The sequence below is a fragment of the Ovis canadensis genome, chromosome 1 (genome assembly GCF_042477335.2).
Source record: "Ovis canadensis isolate MfBH-ARS-UI-01 breed Bighorn chromosome 1, ARS-UI_OviCan_v2, whole genome shotgun sequence".
NCBI classification, from domain to species: Eukaryota; Metazoa; Chordata; class Mammalia; order Artiodactyla; family Bovidae; genus Ovis; species Ovis canadensis.
In genome coordinates this window covers 111,510,216-111,525,154 of record NC_091245.1, presented here as the reverse complement: position 1 = coordinate 111,525,154, position 14,939 = coordinate 111,510,216, and the positions used below count along the sequence as shown (strand labels likewise).

At 47.6% G+C, this 14,939-nt stretch overlaps 1 protein-coding gene across 2 annotated transcripts; it reads right to left on the bottom strand.

Annotated features, from left to right (window-relative positions):
• Positions 1-2,044: 2,044 nt before the first annotated feature.
• On the bottom strand, positions 2,045-11,402 carry DUSP23 (dual specificity phosphatase 23). 2 transcript variants are annotated; one of them, XM_069545456.1, is made up of 3 exons: positions 8,174-8,297; positions 7,811-8,079; positions 2,045-7,205 (listed from the first exon to the last, which is right to left on the bottom strand). In XM_069545456.1, the coding sequence occupies exons 2-3, from the start codon at positions 8,075-8,077 to the stop codon at positions 7,020-7,022; spliced, it is 453 nt and encodes a 150-aa protein (XP_069401557.1). In that variant the 5' UTR covers positions 8,078-8,079; positions 8,174-8,297; the 3' UTR covers positions 2,045-7,019. The 2 variants fall into 2 exon arrangements, with proteins under 2 accessions (XP_069401557.1, XP_069401546.1); XM_069545445.1 differs by having other exon boundaries at positions 7,811-11,402.
• Positions 11,403-14,939: the final 3,537 nt, after the last annotated feature.

Below are 14,939 nucleotides of genomic sequence, written 5' to 3'. Positions count from 1 at the left end.
CCTTATACATTCCAAAAGTCTTCAGGACTGCCTCTGGATCAGCTCCTGTAAAATGACCTCTGAACTCTTGGAATATCCTGCCTGGAAAGAGTACCTCTGTACACCTGAGACCTTGGGCCGGGCCAGAGAGTCTATGCTAACAAAGTGACATGGTGAGTGCCTATTTTTAGACCCTGAGGACTTTTGGGGCCTTCAATAACAATTTGAGCGGCTTAATCAGTTATGCAAATGCTGCCTATACGATACTCAAATGACCCCCAACAAAAACCCTGGATACCATGGCCCGGGTGAACCACCCTGGTTGGCAATATTTATGTGTTGTCACACACTGCTGCTGGGAGAACGCAGTACCCACCCCCCCCCCCCCCACCCCAGAGGGCATCACTGGAGCCCCCGCCTGGCTTCTCCTGGACTCTGTCCCAAGCTCCTGTATTCTCTGCAGGCTGTGATTTGTGTCCTTTCACTGCAGTAAACCACAGTAGAGAGGGTGACAGCTTTTCTGTGAGTCCCTCTAGCAAATCATCAAACAGAGCGGTCTTGCGTGCGCGTGCGCTAAGTTGCTTCAGTCGTGTCTGACTCTTTGTGACCCCATGGACTGTAGTCCACCAGGCTGCTCTGTTAATGGGATTCTCCAGGCAAGAAGTGGAGTGGGTTACCATGCCCTCCTCCAGGGGATCTTCCCCACCCAGGGACCAAACCGGAGTCTCTTATGTCTCCTGCATTGGCAGGTGGGTTCTTCACACCAAGGAAGCCTGAGAGTGATCTCAGGAACTGCCCCCCTTCCCCAAATACAGGTAGAACAGGAGAACAAGGGCTATGGGGGAGGGGAATGATAGAGGGGAGGAAGGAGATGGAGAAAGGGACTGGATTTTTCAGCCTTCTAGGTCAAGCTCAAGGTCAAGAATGACACAGTTCTGCCTGTGGGATTGATTCCAGTGTGGTTACTTTATTTCTGTTCTGTGGCCCTAGGTTGCATCCAGCCATAGATATCACCAAATGCACCTATAGAAAACATGTCAGTCAGTGAATTTGCTTGGGGTGGGGTCGGGGGCCCCAAGGGCACATAAAACCTATTGGAGACAAGCAGTGTCGCCTGTCCGGATGGCTGCACCCACTATTTCTCATATGGCCGATCTTGGGTTTGAAGCAGAGTCGCTGCTCAATATATATTGGTAAAGAACAAACAGTGGTGTGTTTATTATAAAAGCTTGGGGGGCGGAATCCCAGAACTGTTTTCTGTACTGAATCCCACATAATGAAAACTCAAGAGGTGACATCACCAATCTGTTTCATGATCACATATCCACGGTGACAGAATAAGTAAAGGGAAAAAATAGGGTGAGGGAAGGGTTGAAGCGATTTAAGCAATTTGTTGGCACAAAGGACTCAGTTATCAAGGTTGCAAGTATGTCATCAACTTCAGGCGTGGACGTGCACCAAAGTGTTTCTTAAATTTCTGCTTGCTTGGACAAGCAGGCTGCCGTATGCCTGGAATCCATAATAGCCAGAGAAAAATGTTAAAGTAATGGATGAAGTGCTTATGTAACGCATTTCTAAATCAACGAGGGACTATATTTTTGATGATGCTGGAGGCTTGAGGCAGAAGCCTGTTAGAGGTGATGACTGTGCTGGCGGCCCAACACTCCCAAGTCAGAACCATGCTGCCAAGGCCTGGGGCAGCAATGGGTTGGGGGGGCCATGTGATCTCAGAGCCCCACTGACGGCCCCGTGAGCCTAGTGCCTCGGTTCTGGGGAACACAGGATGCTGTTATGTAATTCGTAATCACAGCAAAGTCTCTTCTTTCTGTTCCTGAAAGGGAAGGCAGTTTATATTAGACGAACCCAAGTTTGAACCTTGTTCTGGCTATGTGACTTTGGGTGTGTTACTTAAACTCCTGGGCCTCAGTTTACTCATCTCTGCATTGGTCATTATAAGAAAACCTTGTTCATAGGGTTGTTTTGAAGACTGGATGAGATAAAGCCTATAAAGCAATTTTCACAGCTCCTGGCATGCATCAAGGGCTCAAATAACAACACAAGCAGAAAGGATGTTAAGGTTTTTAATAAATCCTCAGACATAAGACATTTTTGAGGGCTCGATGCCAGTCACATAAGCCTCAAGACTGTCATGCCGGGTGAGGACATCCCCATGCTCTGAGTTAGACAACAGTGGCTGCAACAGCAGTGCTCTAAGGAGCCAGCTTTACTATTTTGGCCTTTGATGCTTTGGCTGCTTTTTAAACAGCAGTCTGTAACTCAGGCTTCGGTGTCAGATACAAGGTTGTTCTTTGGCTTCCAAAGAGGATGAAGAGGCTGTGCTAAGATGGCCCCCAAGGTCAAGTTCTGATGGAGATAGACCTCTGTGTGACTGGGGCCAGAGGGAGGTCTTGGCAGGTGTCCTGTCTGGTGGAAGGAGCGTGAGTCTGGAATTACCACTTGGGTTTGATCCCAGCTCCTTTTCTACAAGTGTGCGAAGCTTCTTTAATGCAAGTACGACATGTTGGGCAAGTTAGTGGTCTCTACATCTCAGTTCCTACATCTGTTCAAAGGGGAAAATACCTGGCTGGCAGAGGGACTATAAGGATAAACTAGTAACAGTGAAATGTAAAATGCCTGCTATATTGTAGGTGCTTCATAAATGATGATATAAGCAAGCATAGTCACAGCAAAGCATGAAATGCATTAGTGGTAACTGATGCTGTTTTGTGACAAAGTGATCCTGTGAGACCAGATTAGTTTCTTTTTTTAGAAAGAATGGCAAGATACAGACAGCAGGTTTGATGTGAAGACTGGCAGTTCATTCTGGGAAACGGCTTATGTTTTGGATCAAATCCCTCCCCTGGGAAAACCTGATCTAGGGGATCATGACGGGCAGGTGGAGAGGGTGCACGTGAGGACCAGATTTCTTAGCTGTCCTACGGGATGTTATGAATGGCTGTAAGGGTGATGACGAAGCACAGCTCCAGGGGAAGCGAGGGGAGCTGCAGTGAGTACACAGGATGTAAGCCCGTCTCTGCAGTGGGAGGTCATGGAAGTCGCAGCCCAGAGAGCAAGCAGAGCCCAGTCCAGGTGTGCTCAGGTGAAGGAGAGGGGGGAGAACCAGGCTGGGGAGGAAAGGGCTCAGAGAAGGGCTCCTCCTGTCCTGGCTCCAGGTGGTTCTGCATCAGAACAATTTCCTGGGAGAGGAACCCAAGAGGCGAAGAGGAACCCAAGAGGCGAAGAGGAACCCAAGTGATATGGGGGCAAGTTTTCCACACAGAAAAGCCTCCATTCAGCAGGGAACTCAGATCATCTGCCAGAGAATAAATACGAGTGAAACTTTAAAAACATGAGGGTGGAAGCCGACATTAAAGCTACGCCCACCAGCAACTCATTGAGAATAGAGCCCTCCTGAGTGTAGAAAGTTAATAGTGTCTATCACCCTCTTGGAAACCTAGCCTGGGAAGATGTGAGGGACTGGGGCCGGGTGCCAAACACTGCTTGAAAAAGTAATGGTGTGTAGTGGTGTCTGATTGGCCCTCTCTCCCCTATCAAGATGTGCGAATCTACAGGAGAAACCCCTATGGGTGTCCCCATCTCTGCTCCCATAGGAAGTGAAAGCCTGTGCCTGCTGCTCGTCGGTCTGAGACAGTGGCTCTCAACTGCGCCAACTCTGTCCTCCCAGGGAGCAATTGATAATGTCTGAAGACACTTTCTGTTGTCACATTTTTTGTGGAGCGGAGGTGGGTGGGGATGCTTCTGGCATCTAATAGGTAAATGTCAGGAAAGGAAAGTCAAGTCGCTCAGTCGTGTCCAACTCTTTGTGACCCCATGGACTGTAGCATACCAGGTTCCTCCGTCCGTGGGATCTTCCAGGCAAGGGTACTGGAGTGGGTTGCCATTTCCATCTCCAGAGGACCTTCCCGACCCAGGGATCGAACCTGGGTCTCCCATATTGCAGGCAGATGCTTTACCGTCTGAGCCACCAGGGGAGCCAGGGTAAATGTCAGGGATCTTGCTAATTTTCTCACAGAGCACAGCAAAGAGCTACCTAGCCCCAGGTGTCAGCAGTGCTAGAGCTGAGCAAGCCTGCTCTGATCGACATGGAGATTCTATCGAAGGAAGTGGCTTGTTCCTCTCACCTGTTATCACACTGTGGGGGAGGATGGGGAAGGGTCACGGCTAACCTGTAGTCCCTCACTGGTGGTCATACACAGAAGTGGGGGTGGTGGGAAGGCAAAAAACTGGGGGGTGGGAATGAGCCCAAAGGGAGACTCATGCTTACCTCCCAAGGTAGGCAGAAGGAGAAGGGCAGAGTTTTTCATCTCAAGTCAACCCTTACTTATTTAAAAACTGATTTCCTTAAGCACATAATTATATGTTTATTTGCCTGTGGAACTCTTGAGGCAGAGGAGACCCGCTTAAATTATGGGGATGGAGGCTGCACACAGGGCTTTAATGGGGTTAGAAAAATTTTCTCTCCTTTGAAGGAGGCTTGGGAGGAAGGGAAGGGCAGATTCTTTTTTTCAGTGCAGAGGATCTGGGGGGATGGGGTAAGATAGGAACGGAGGGGCAGAAAGAATGAACAGTGGTTGTGTGACCTCCATAGGCTGGAACTCCGGAGTGCAGCTTCAAGCCTCCCTGCTTTCCTCCAATCCTGGTAATCGGAGGGAACAGATCCAGGAAGTGGGCTGTTCACACCATTCCTTCCCCACCGCCTTCATGCACACACACACTCAATACACCCCTTTGGAAGAGGCCCTGGTTTGCATCAGGAAATAGGACGGGCCATGCTGTTGAGGGAGGGCAGGGAAGAGGAGACTTTGATGGGGGGAGGGTAAGGGCTTCAGTATTTCTTGTCATCCATTTCTCACTCCTCTGTTTTGGCCCGAATGCTTGGAATTGTGCGTTCTTCTCTTTGAGAGATGCCCTCACCTGAGTAAGCTGGGTGGGGGCCAAGGGAACAGAATGAAGAAACTGATTACCTAGATTTGACACACAGAGGAAAAAGCGGGCAGTGGGGGATGGCTAGGGCACTTTCCAGCTTTTCTCTCACTTAGGAGTGAGATTGGCAAGACTCTGGTAAATATTCCTTTTGTCTAAGAGTTGGATTGATGCTTTTGAACTGTGGGTTGGAGAAGACTCTTGAGAGTCCCTTGGACAGCAAAGAGATCAAACCAGTCAATCCTAAAGGAAATCAGTCCTGAATATTCATTGGAAGGACTGATGCTGAAGTTGAAACTCCAATATTTTGGCCACTCGATGTGAAGAACTGACTCATTAGAAAAGACCCTGATGCTGGGAAAGACTGAAGGCAGGAGAAGGAGATGATAGAGGATGAGATGCTTGGATGGGATCACCAGCTCTATGGACATGAATCTGAGTAAGCTCCGGGAGTTGGTGATGGACAGGGACGCCTGGTGTGCTGCAGTCCATGGGGTTGCAAAGAGTGAGACGTGACTGAGCGACTGAACTGAACTGGCGAATATTCCTTTTGTCTAAGAGTTGGAGGAGGGCAGAGTTGAGTGGGTAGCAGTGGAAGGAAGACGCAGTGAGGAGTGGGTGGCCTGGGGCTAGTGGTGGCTAGGCTACAAAGAATGGGCTCTATGGAGGAACCCTCTCCTCTTCTATGTCCCACTGGATGGAATGTGTATCTGTCATAATACCTATTCTCTGTGGTTGGACACTGTTGAACCCACCTCCTCTAGGAGGCTGTGAATTACGTGTTCTACAGCTAGAGAGTCCCAGCTTCTAACAAAGCCTGGTCCACAGGCATGGAGTACACATTTCATGATGAATCCCTGATCTAGCCTGGTCTGCCCATCCCAGAAGAGAAGACAGGGCACTCAGGCCGGAGTTAAAGCAAAAAGTGTTCACCTGCCTAGTTTATCCCACTCATCCTGTCTCTCGAAGCTGCAGGTGTGATGGTGGTGGTGCTGGCAGAGTGGGATTCAATGGGGGAAGTGAAGGTAACATCTCAGAAACATGGCCAAGGTTCATAGCCCTGAATGTCTTCATTTAATCATCTAATATCCTCTGCCCAGAGAGGCTGGGTTCTGGCACTCCTCAGCCTCAGCTGTGGGGCAGCATAATAGGCTGGAGGTCACAGGTGAGCCGAGCAGCCTAAGGCTGGGGAGAGGCGCCCAGACCCAGGGAGGCAGAGATGGTGATTCTCTGTGAACACAGCATCCACGCCTTCTCTGTCTTAAGAGGGCTAAAGGGGTAACACACATGGGGCATGTGGGCAGGACTGAAGGGCTGCATCCACAGGTACCCTCCTGGCCTGCCAGCATCAGAGACCCTGGGTTGCCAGGGATTGGTTTCCTTTTCACCGACCAGTTTCCCAGAAGACACATCAAATATTTTCAGAGGGCAGATACATAAGTTTCAGCATCTTTAAAAGGGTGAAAATGCCTGCTATAGTCCTGGCCCACACTTCTACTTTCCAGAAGTGTGACCTTGGAGCTTTCTGAGCCTTGGCCACCTCATCCAAAGAACAGGGATGGTTTCTGCTTTTCCTTTGTGCTGTGCTGTGCTTACTCACTCAGTTGTGTCTGACTCTTCGCGACCCCATGGACTGTAGCCCCCAGGCTCTTCTGTCCATGGCGATTCTCCAGGCAAGAATACAGGAGTAGGTTGCCACGCCCTCCGGAGAGGATCTTCCCAAACCAGGTATTGAACCCAGGTCTCCCACATTGCAGGCAGATTCTTTACCAGCTGAGCTACCGGGGAGCTTTTTGTTTATTACAGGGCTACTGAGAAGCTCAAAAAAGTTGATGTGTGGGAGCACTCTGTAAAGTGCTATGCAATGCGAGCTGTTCTTTAAGTCATTTATTCAAGGCAGCAGCAGAGGGACCCCCACATCAGTGCAGCTCCAGCCACTCCTCCTAACAGGACCTGCCTGCAGGGAAGGGCTCCTTCAGTCTCTTAGGCCAGCTGGGTACTGGAGAGCTTGGCACTCAGTCCACTTCCGCGTCTCTGGCCCCAGCTAACGCACAGATCAGGGCCGCGGGGGCCTGGCAGAAGGGTACGGAGGCCCCTTATTTCGTTCGCTGGTAGAACTGGAAGACCGCCTTCTCTTGCTCATAGGTCTCGATGGAGCCAGGTCGAAGGCGCCGGATCTCAGCGATGGCGTCTCCGGCAGCCAGGCCCCGCTCCTTCACCAGGTAACAGGCCAGCATGGTGCCAGTGCGGCCAAAGCCCAGGGCACAGTGCACTGCCACCGCCTGCGAAGGGGGAGCTGGGTGGGGTGGAGCTCGACACCCTCCCAACACTCTCCCGCCCCTCATTTGTGAAATACAACCAAGTTTTAAAGATGTAGGGCATTGAAGAGTGAAAATATCTGGTTAAGAATTTATTTTATATTGCTTATATGTTGAAAGACTATTTTGGACTTACTGGGTTAAATTATACTATCAAGACGAATTTCTCCTGCTGCTTGTTTACCTTTTTAAAAGAGGCTCCATTACATTTGGACAGAACCTTGCTCTGGAGTCTGCTCAATAGCCCTTGACTTCAACCCCCATCTCTCCCTTTCTTTCCAGAGAAAGTCTGTCCACCCTTTCTCCTCCTCAACTCACGTTAGCTAGTTCTTTGTTGCCTCTCCTCAAACCCAATTCTCCCGCTGGGCCCTCTTTTTACTCCTCCCTCTTCCCGCTTCGGCTTTCTGTACTGGTGTAATGGTTACAATAGTCTTCTGGCCTCACCATTCCTTCAGTCTTTCTCCTGGAACCCAGTTAAATTAACCCTGGCCTTGACGTCCGCAACTCCGAGTGTCCCCGCTGACTCCTCCCAAAGTCCCTCCCTCCCCGCGCTGACTCCGCCCGCTGACCTCTCCCCTGGCGTTGGCCTCCTGGACAATCTTCACAAAGCGGTCGATTTGCTCCGGGCCCGGCGGGCAGAAGTCTGGGATGCGCAGTCGGTGCAGGGTGAGGCCGGGGCAGCTGTCGCTGTGCGGGGGCCCGCGCTCCGTCAGTGACACCAGATGCCGTACACCTTGATCCAGCAGGAACTGGTAGTGGGCGGGGAGCCGGGGCAGCGCCAGCCCCGCCAGCCGGCTGGGCAGCACCCACGAGAAGTTGGGCGGCTGCACGCCCATGGCTGAAAGAGGGCGCAGGACAGCGAGTCACCGGGGGTGAGGCCGGTCGGTTCCGCTCGGCCCACCCGCCTTCAGGCCGGGTAACCCTCCACCTACCAGGCAGTGGCGCCTCCTGGGACCACGTGGTCTCTGGGACAGATCCTGGGCGACGTCCTACACCGCCGCGGGGGATTGGCCAAGCCGCTTAGGGGGCGGGGCTAGAGTGCCGAACTCCTGCCTCTGAGGGACCGCGAGGAGCTCTCTGGCCCCAAGCAGGACACTCGTTGATTGGTTGGATTGTCAGTAATGGGCGGGATTACTGCAGCGGTGCGCACGGAGATTGGTGGGCCGCAGAAACAGCTAAGAAGGAAAACCTAGAAGGAATTCAGAATTGTTTTCTGTGGATGAAGCAACCCCGGGTCGAGCTCTGCTGCTCCCTGGCGGTCGGTGGGAGTTATTGCACCACCTGCTATCTGCCCCTGCTGCCCAAGAGCCTGGTCCTGTCATAACTTTCGTCGCAGTGGATGCCCAGGAGTTTAAGAGATGGTAAATCTACATCATCCTTAAGGGCGGAATATTCTCTACACTGACTCTGACAAGTCATTATCAGTGACTTTTAGAACTTGTCCAGTAAGGGAGAATCACTGTTGTACAGGGGACTCTTCTCATTTTTCCGCTGCTGGAAAATTAAAAACATACAACCGTGTTGCCGCCATCTGGTGCCCTGAAATCTTACCCGGGGTAGTAATTATATAACAACAACAACAACAAAGACAACAACTTAAAAGGATTAACAAATTGACCATTTACTATGTATCAGGTATTATCCTAAGTGCTTTACATGTATTAACTGATATAATTGCCACAATAATCTTATGAGGTAGGTAATCTAATTAACTCTGTTTTACAGATGAGAACACTAAAGCTCTGGAGAGGTTCAGGAACTTGACCAAGAGATAACTGGTGGCAGGGGATTTGAAGCCTAGCACTCTGGCTCTGGAATCTTTAACAAAACAGTATTGTATTCTAAAGTTAAACAGAAGGTTACTGCCTCTTTACATAACCATCCTCATGCCCCTCAGTGGGTTAAATAGTTGCAGGATTTCTTTATTTTAATTAATTAATTTATTTATTTTAAACAGTTGCAGGATTTCTTAATTTCTCTTCATGTTTCCTAAGTCCCAGGTTCTGTGAGTCATCCTTCCCTGGAGAGGCTAGAGTTTCTGTGTGTCATTCATAGAAGGTGGGGAAGTAGATTTGAACACAGTGTCTTAATTGTGATCTGAATGTTTCATATCCTCATTTGAACAATGTGCTTCTAGTAATCAGACTAATTGTAATTATGAAAATAGTTAACTGTTATTGAATTTGCCTATGTACCAGGCCCCATGCCAGGTGCTTTCTGGAAGAGCCGCACGGGGAAGGTATTTTTATATCCCTTCTGCACATGAGGCTTAAAGAAGTTGGTTAACTTAGCTAAGCACACACAGCTAGTAAGTAGCTGGGCTGGTTGAGCCAAGGTCTGTCTCATTCCAAGCCCAGGAAACCATGAAGACATATGCCCCCTCCTGTCCCTACCTACCCCTCACCCACACACTTGGTTCCAGCAAAATGAAAAGAAATTTTTCTTCCTCCAAAGATCAAAGCCTGCTCTGACCCTGTGGAAAGCACACTTAACCATTTATCCTGGCAACTGAAGCATTGCTTCCACCTACTCTCCTCAGGTTCCAGGAGCGTCCAGATCTACCCTTTCCCTTTCTTCTGAACAATCACAGCCCTGATTAAGTCCTTCCTATCTGCACTCCCATTTCCTGCACAACTCAACACAGCTCTTTCTAGCCCATCCCAGTGTGTTCCTACTATTCCTCTCGGCCACCAGTTACCTCTTCTCCCCTGCCAGCAGCTTCAGTCAGCCCCTAGCTCAGCATTTCTGATTGCACTCCCTCAGTGACAAGAGGCACTTGCTCCTTTCAGATTGAACTTTTCTTAGTTCCTCTTCCTTGCGGTCCTTTCTTCGCTCCCTCATTCATTAGGGAAGAATTTTTCACATCTCTCCCCACTTCCTTATGCCCATTCCTTGCCTCCTTGAGATCCAGGGCAAAGCCCATCTTTTCCAGAAAGAAGACATTTCTAGGGGAGACAGAGATTCCTATGGGGTCTCTGCAGGGGTCGAAGTGCATCCATTAACCCATTTTGGGCTTCCTTTGTAGGAATTTCTCCTCCATTTCTATTGCTCTGCCTCTGGCTTTTAACAGACCCTGCGTGAAAGGGGTTTCTGCCTTGGTCTATGTCCCCTTGTCGAGAATACTATCTAATTTTCTGTCTTGGGCCCGGGGCCTCACACTGAAAGAAAAACTCCTTTAAGGTGGTTTCTTGGCTAGGATTCTTGCAACTAAAACAATGTCAGCTTCTTACACATAGGCCCCAGGCCCAGGCAATACTGAGCTTCTTTTTTTACTCTTCTGTAAAGTGTTACCTGACCTTCAGGAAAATTTAATCTCTATCCCCATCTCATTTTATATAAATATGTACTCCTGGTAGAGCAGTTAGTTTATCTGTTTGTGTCATTCCATCTTTGAATTTCATACATCTAATATAGAGCCTGATACACGGTGCTCAAAAATGTTAAATGAATGAAAAAATATGTATATGCCAGACTGTGAAAGTACATTTCTGGGAGTGTAGGCAAGTCTCCAGGACTTTGTGACAATGGATGTTTGTGTCTTTTTTTTTTTTCACCAGCAAAATGAGTTTATTCAGGAATAGTAAAGACTTGCAATTTGAGACAAGCAGACTATGGCAAGCGCTTCCCCAGTGGCTCAGCATTAAAGAATCTGTCTGCGGTGCAGGAGACATGCATTCAATCCCTGAGTTGGGATGATCCCCTGGAGAAGGAAATGGCAACCTTGCCTGGGAAATTCCACGGACAGAGAAGCCTGGTGGACTGTAGTCCATGGGGTTGCGAAGGGTCCAACATGACTTAGTGACTAAACAGCAGCAACAACAAAATTCTGACAAACTATAGGCAAGTCCAGGGAACAGAGGAGCGGGGCTTGCTTTTATAGAGGAAAGGACAAAAATGAGGAGGGCAGTGATGATTCTTCATTGGCTACAACTGGTGGGCAACTTGTTGTTGATGGGCCGGAAGGAAATCTTTCTTCCTGCTGGAGTGTTTGTGAGCCTTTTTAATTGGATGAGTTTGAGGACTATTTAGGTGCTGTTTGGCATCTTCTTGAAATATGCTTTTTACATGTCTGTGCTTTTAAGAAGAGAATGACTATGTCAATATGATCCTGGCTAAGTCTAGTTACTGTTTTGTGAAAAGGGATGAATAAACCTTGCTCTTTGCAGAGCTCTGCTCCTGTTGTGTGCACGTGTTTGATCACATGTATATGTGAGTGTGTTGAGGGGGACATTTTCCTGGAGAATTATCTGTTGACACTGATGGTAGGCTGAATAATAAGCTTAATTTCCCTGACTTCAAGAATTTACAACATACTGGGGGGAGATTTGGTAATTGTTCTCATAGCATATAATAAAGTATTGGATTACTCATCAAAGACAATCAGATCATGTATATTGAAAAGTTAATTGTGCAGTAAAAATAACAAGCACGAAAGAAGCCTGTAGGGGAAAGGAAAGCTTGGGTTGGAAGCACCAGCACAGTCTTAGGAGGACAGGATCTTCCTTCTGTTTTGTTCACTGTCTGTTGTGAAATGCTGGAAATAACATTCTTTGAAAGTCCAATATAGTGGTTTTAGGGCTGTCTACCTCCCACTTCCCCAGCTGGTAAGAATGTTTTGACCTTGTCCTCCTCGATGGCGAAGCCTCAGTTCCCCGATGGCCTGATACCAGCGGCAACTGGAGCCGAAGCCAGAGTCAGAGAATTCCTTCCTCCAAGTCGGTCCCTGTGTCTTACCAAGGCAGAGGATTGTTTGGATCTGTGTTCCTGTGGCCCTTAGACTGCAGCCAGAGCTCCCAGTGTCTTAAATGTTCTGATCTCCTTTTGTCTTAACACAGTTCAGACGTGGGACCCTATGATGTGGAAACTGAGTTTAAGAAGGGATGGTGTGGTAGCCAGCCTTAAAGATGCTCCCCACGTAGGGAACCATCTCCTGTCTTGTGCAATCCTTTCCCACATTGTTAGGGCTGGTTTGTGTCATCAACAGGATTTTGTGGAAATGATGGAATTCCACATTCCCTTCTGAATGGAAGAGAGAAGGCAAACTTAAGTGGAAGTGGAAGTTTGCAGTGACTGAAAATCGCTCAGTCATGACTGACTCTTTGTGACCCCATGGACTGTAGTCCACCAGTCCCTTCTTTCCGTGGAATTCTCCAGGCAAGAATACTACAGTGGGTAGTCATTCCTTTCTCGAGGGTATCTTCCCCACCCAGGGATGGAACCTGCGTCTCCTGCATTGCAGGCAGATCGTCACTGTTACAGCCACCAGGGAAGCCCTTTATAACTTTACCCATCTATGTGACTTCCTAGGTAAAGTCATAAAAGATGGTATGGTTTTTGACTTGCTCTTTTGTGGGAGAAGCCAGCTGCTGTGTTGTGAGGAGTCTCATGAGAGATCCATGCGGGAGGCTTCGTATCAACCTCGTGGAAGGGGTCTGGCTATTTTGGAAGTGGATCTTCTGGCTCCATCAAGACTTTAGACTACCTGCCCAACATCTTGACAATAGCCTCACAGATCCCTGGGCCAGAATCACCCAGCTAAGCCTCCCTTGAATTCTCATGCATCGAAACTCTGAGATAATAAATACTTAACATTTTAAACCATCAAATTTTGGGATAATTTCTTATGTGGCAATAGGAAACCAGTACAGATGGGAATATTCAAATAAAAGGAAAGAAGAGAAATAATTTTTCTTTTGTACCATCCATAATAGCACGTGGGATCTTAGTTCCCAGACCAGGGATCTAACCCATGCCCTCTCCACCACCCCCTCCCCCAGCAGTAGAAGCACAGAATTTTAACCACTGGATCATGAAGGAAGTCCTGAGAAATAATTGCTGATAAACTTAAGAAGTGAAATAAAATCAAGTTTATTTTTCAAAAAAAAAAGTTATACTCTAAGCAACTGCAGTCTAAGTGTGTGTGTGTGTGTTTGGGGGATGGATTGTTGTGATAGGTCCATGCAAATTTTCTACATTTGGAGAACTGTACTGTATGCAGGAACCAAATAGAATAGTTTGGGTGTGAGTTTTGTAAATATGGTATTGGAGGTATGTGGGTTTTATGTGGTGTTCATATAGTTATGGATGATATACAAATTATTTAATAACGGGCCATGGCCCAGGAAGCAAGCAATTGGGATGGACTCTCCATCAACCATCACCATTGCCTATAAATGAATGGTGATGCTATCCTGCTGTCTATTGGGTGCACATTGGTATTGAGTGTACAGGCTCTGATGTAATCTGGGGTGTGGCCAGATTACCTTGGACATTTTAATATAGGTCTTTCCACAAGATGGCACTGACAGCTTTTCCCTGTTTCTCTCTCTCTCTCTTTCTCTCTCACTCCTCCCTCTGTCTTTTTTTGTATTTTGATTTGTATACTGTTACAGAACGTACCGTGACAGATAGCGCACAACTTACTAGTTGATTTCATATGCTTTCTGACAATTCTATCACCTTCATGGCACTTAAAATTCTGTTTTCCCTTTAGACCATTCTAGGAGTACACTTGAGACCATGTTGGGATATTAGGGGGAGGTCTTATCCTGGAAGCTATGATTAGGCGGGGTTAGAGATAGAGAGGGAATTGGGGACTAGGCTTTAGTTTTTGCAAAGCTGTTGAGTACAGTCAAGTGAGAGCAGAATCAGAGAAGAGGGAGCACTCAGTAAGAGACACCTTTGAGATGAGAATAGTTTTGGTAAACTATCTTACTTCTAGGATTAATGCTCTATAAACTGCTTTCCCTTGGATCCAGAGGGAAGAAATTACTGAAAACCTTGGCATTGCACTTTTATAGCATAAGTGTAAAAATCAGAAAGAATCTCAGAGATCTTCTGGTTTAACCTCACTATTTTTAGGTGAGGAAACAGCTCACTGAGTCACTCAGTTGGTCTATACTAGTACTCAATCCCCTATAACTAAGAAGTAGAAACTAACCCAATAAAAACTGGGCAAGGGACTTGGATGCTTCTTAAAAGACTATATAGAAAAGGCCAGTACTAACCTGAAAAGGGTCCCTATGTCAGTAGTTGTCAGAGAAGTGCAAATTATAACCACAGGAGTATACCCACTCAGTTCAGTTCAGTTCAGTTGCTCAGGCGTATTCGACTCTTTGCAACCCCATGAACCGCACACGCCAGGCCTCCCTGCCCATCACCAACTCCTGGAATCCACCCAAACCCATGTCCATTGAGTCGGTGATGCCATCCAACCATCTCATCCTCTGTCGTCCCCTTCTCCTGCCCTCAATCTTTCCCAACATCAGGGTCTTTTCCAATGAGTCAGCTCTTCGCATCAGGTGGCCAAAGTATTGGAGTTTCAGCGTGGCTAAAATTAAAATGACTGATAATGCCAAATATTATGGCAAAGATAAGGGACTGTTGGAGCTCTCATACATTGGTGATAGGAGTGTAAAAGTGTACAACTCTTTTGGAAAACTTTTCGACAGATGCTTATAAAGTTAAATATACACCTCCCTATGATCCAGTAATTCTGTTCCTAAGAATTACTCAAGAGAACAAAATCATTTGTCCACTAAAACACTTGTAGAAGAATATTCTTAGAAGCTTTATTCATAATAACCAAAAAATGTCAGGAAAACCAAGATTCACCAACAGGAAAGCATCCATAAACAAACTGTGATATATATCCATAAAATAGAATATTATTTAGCAGTAAAAGGAAATAACTACTGA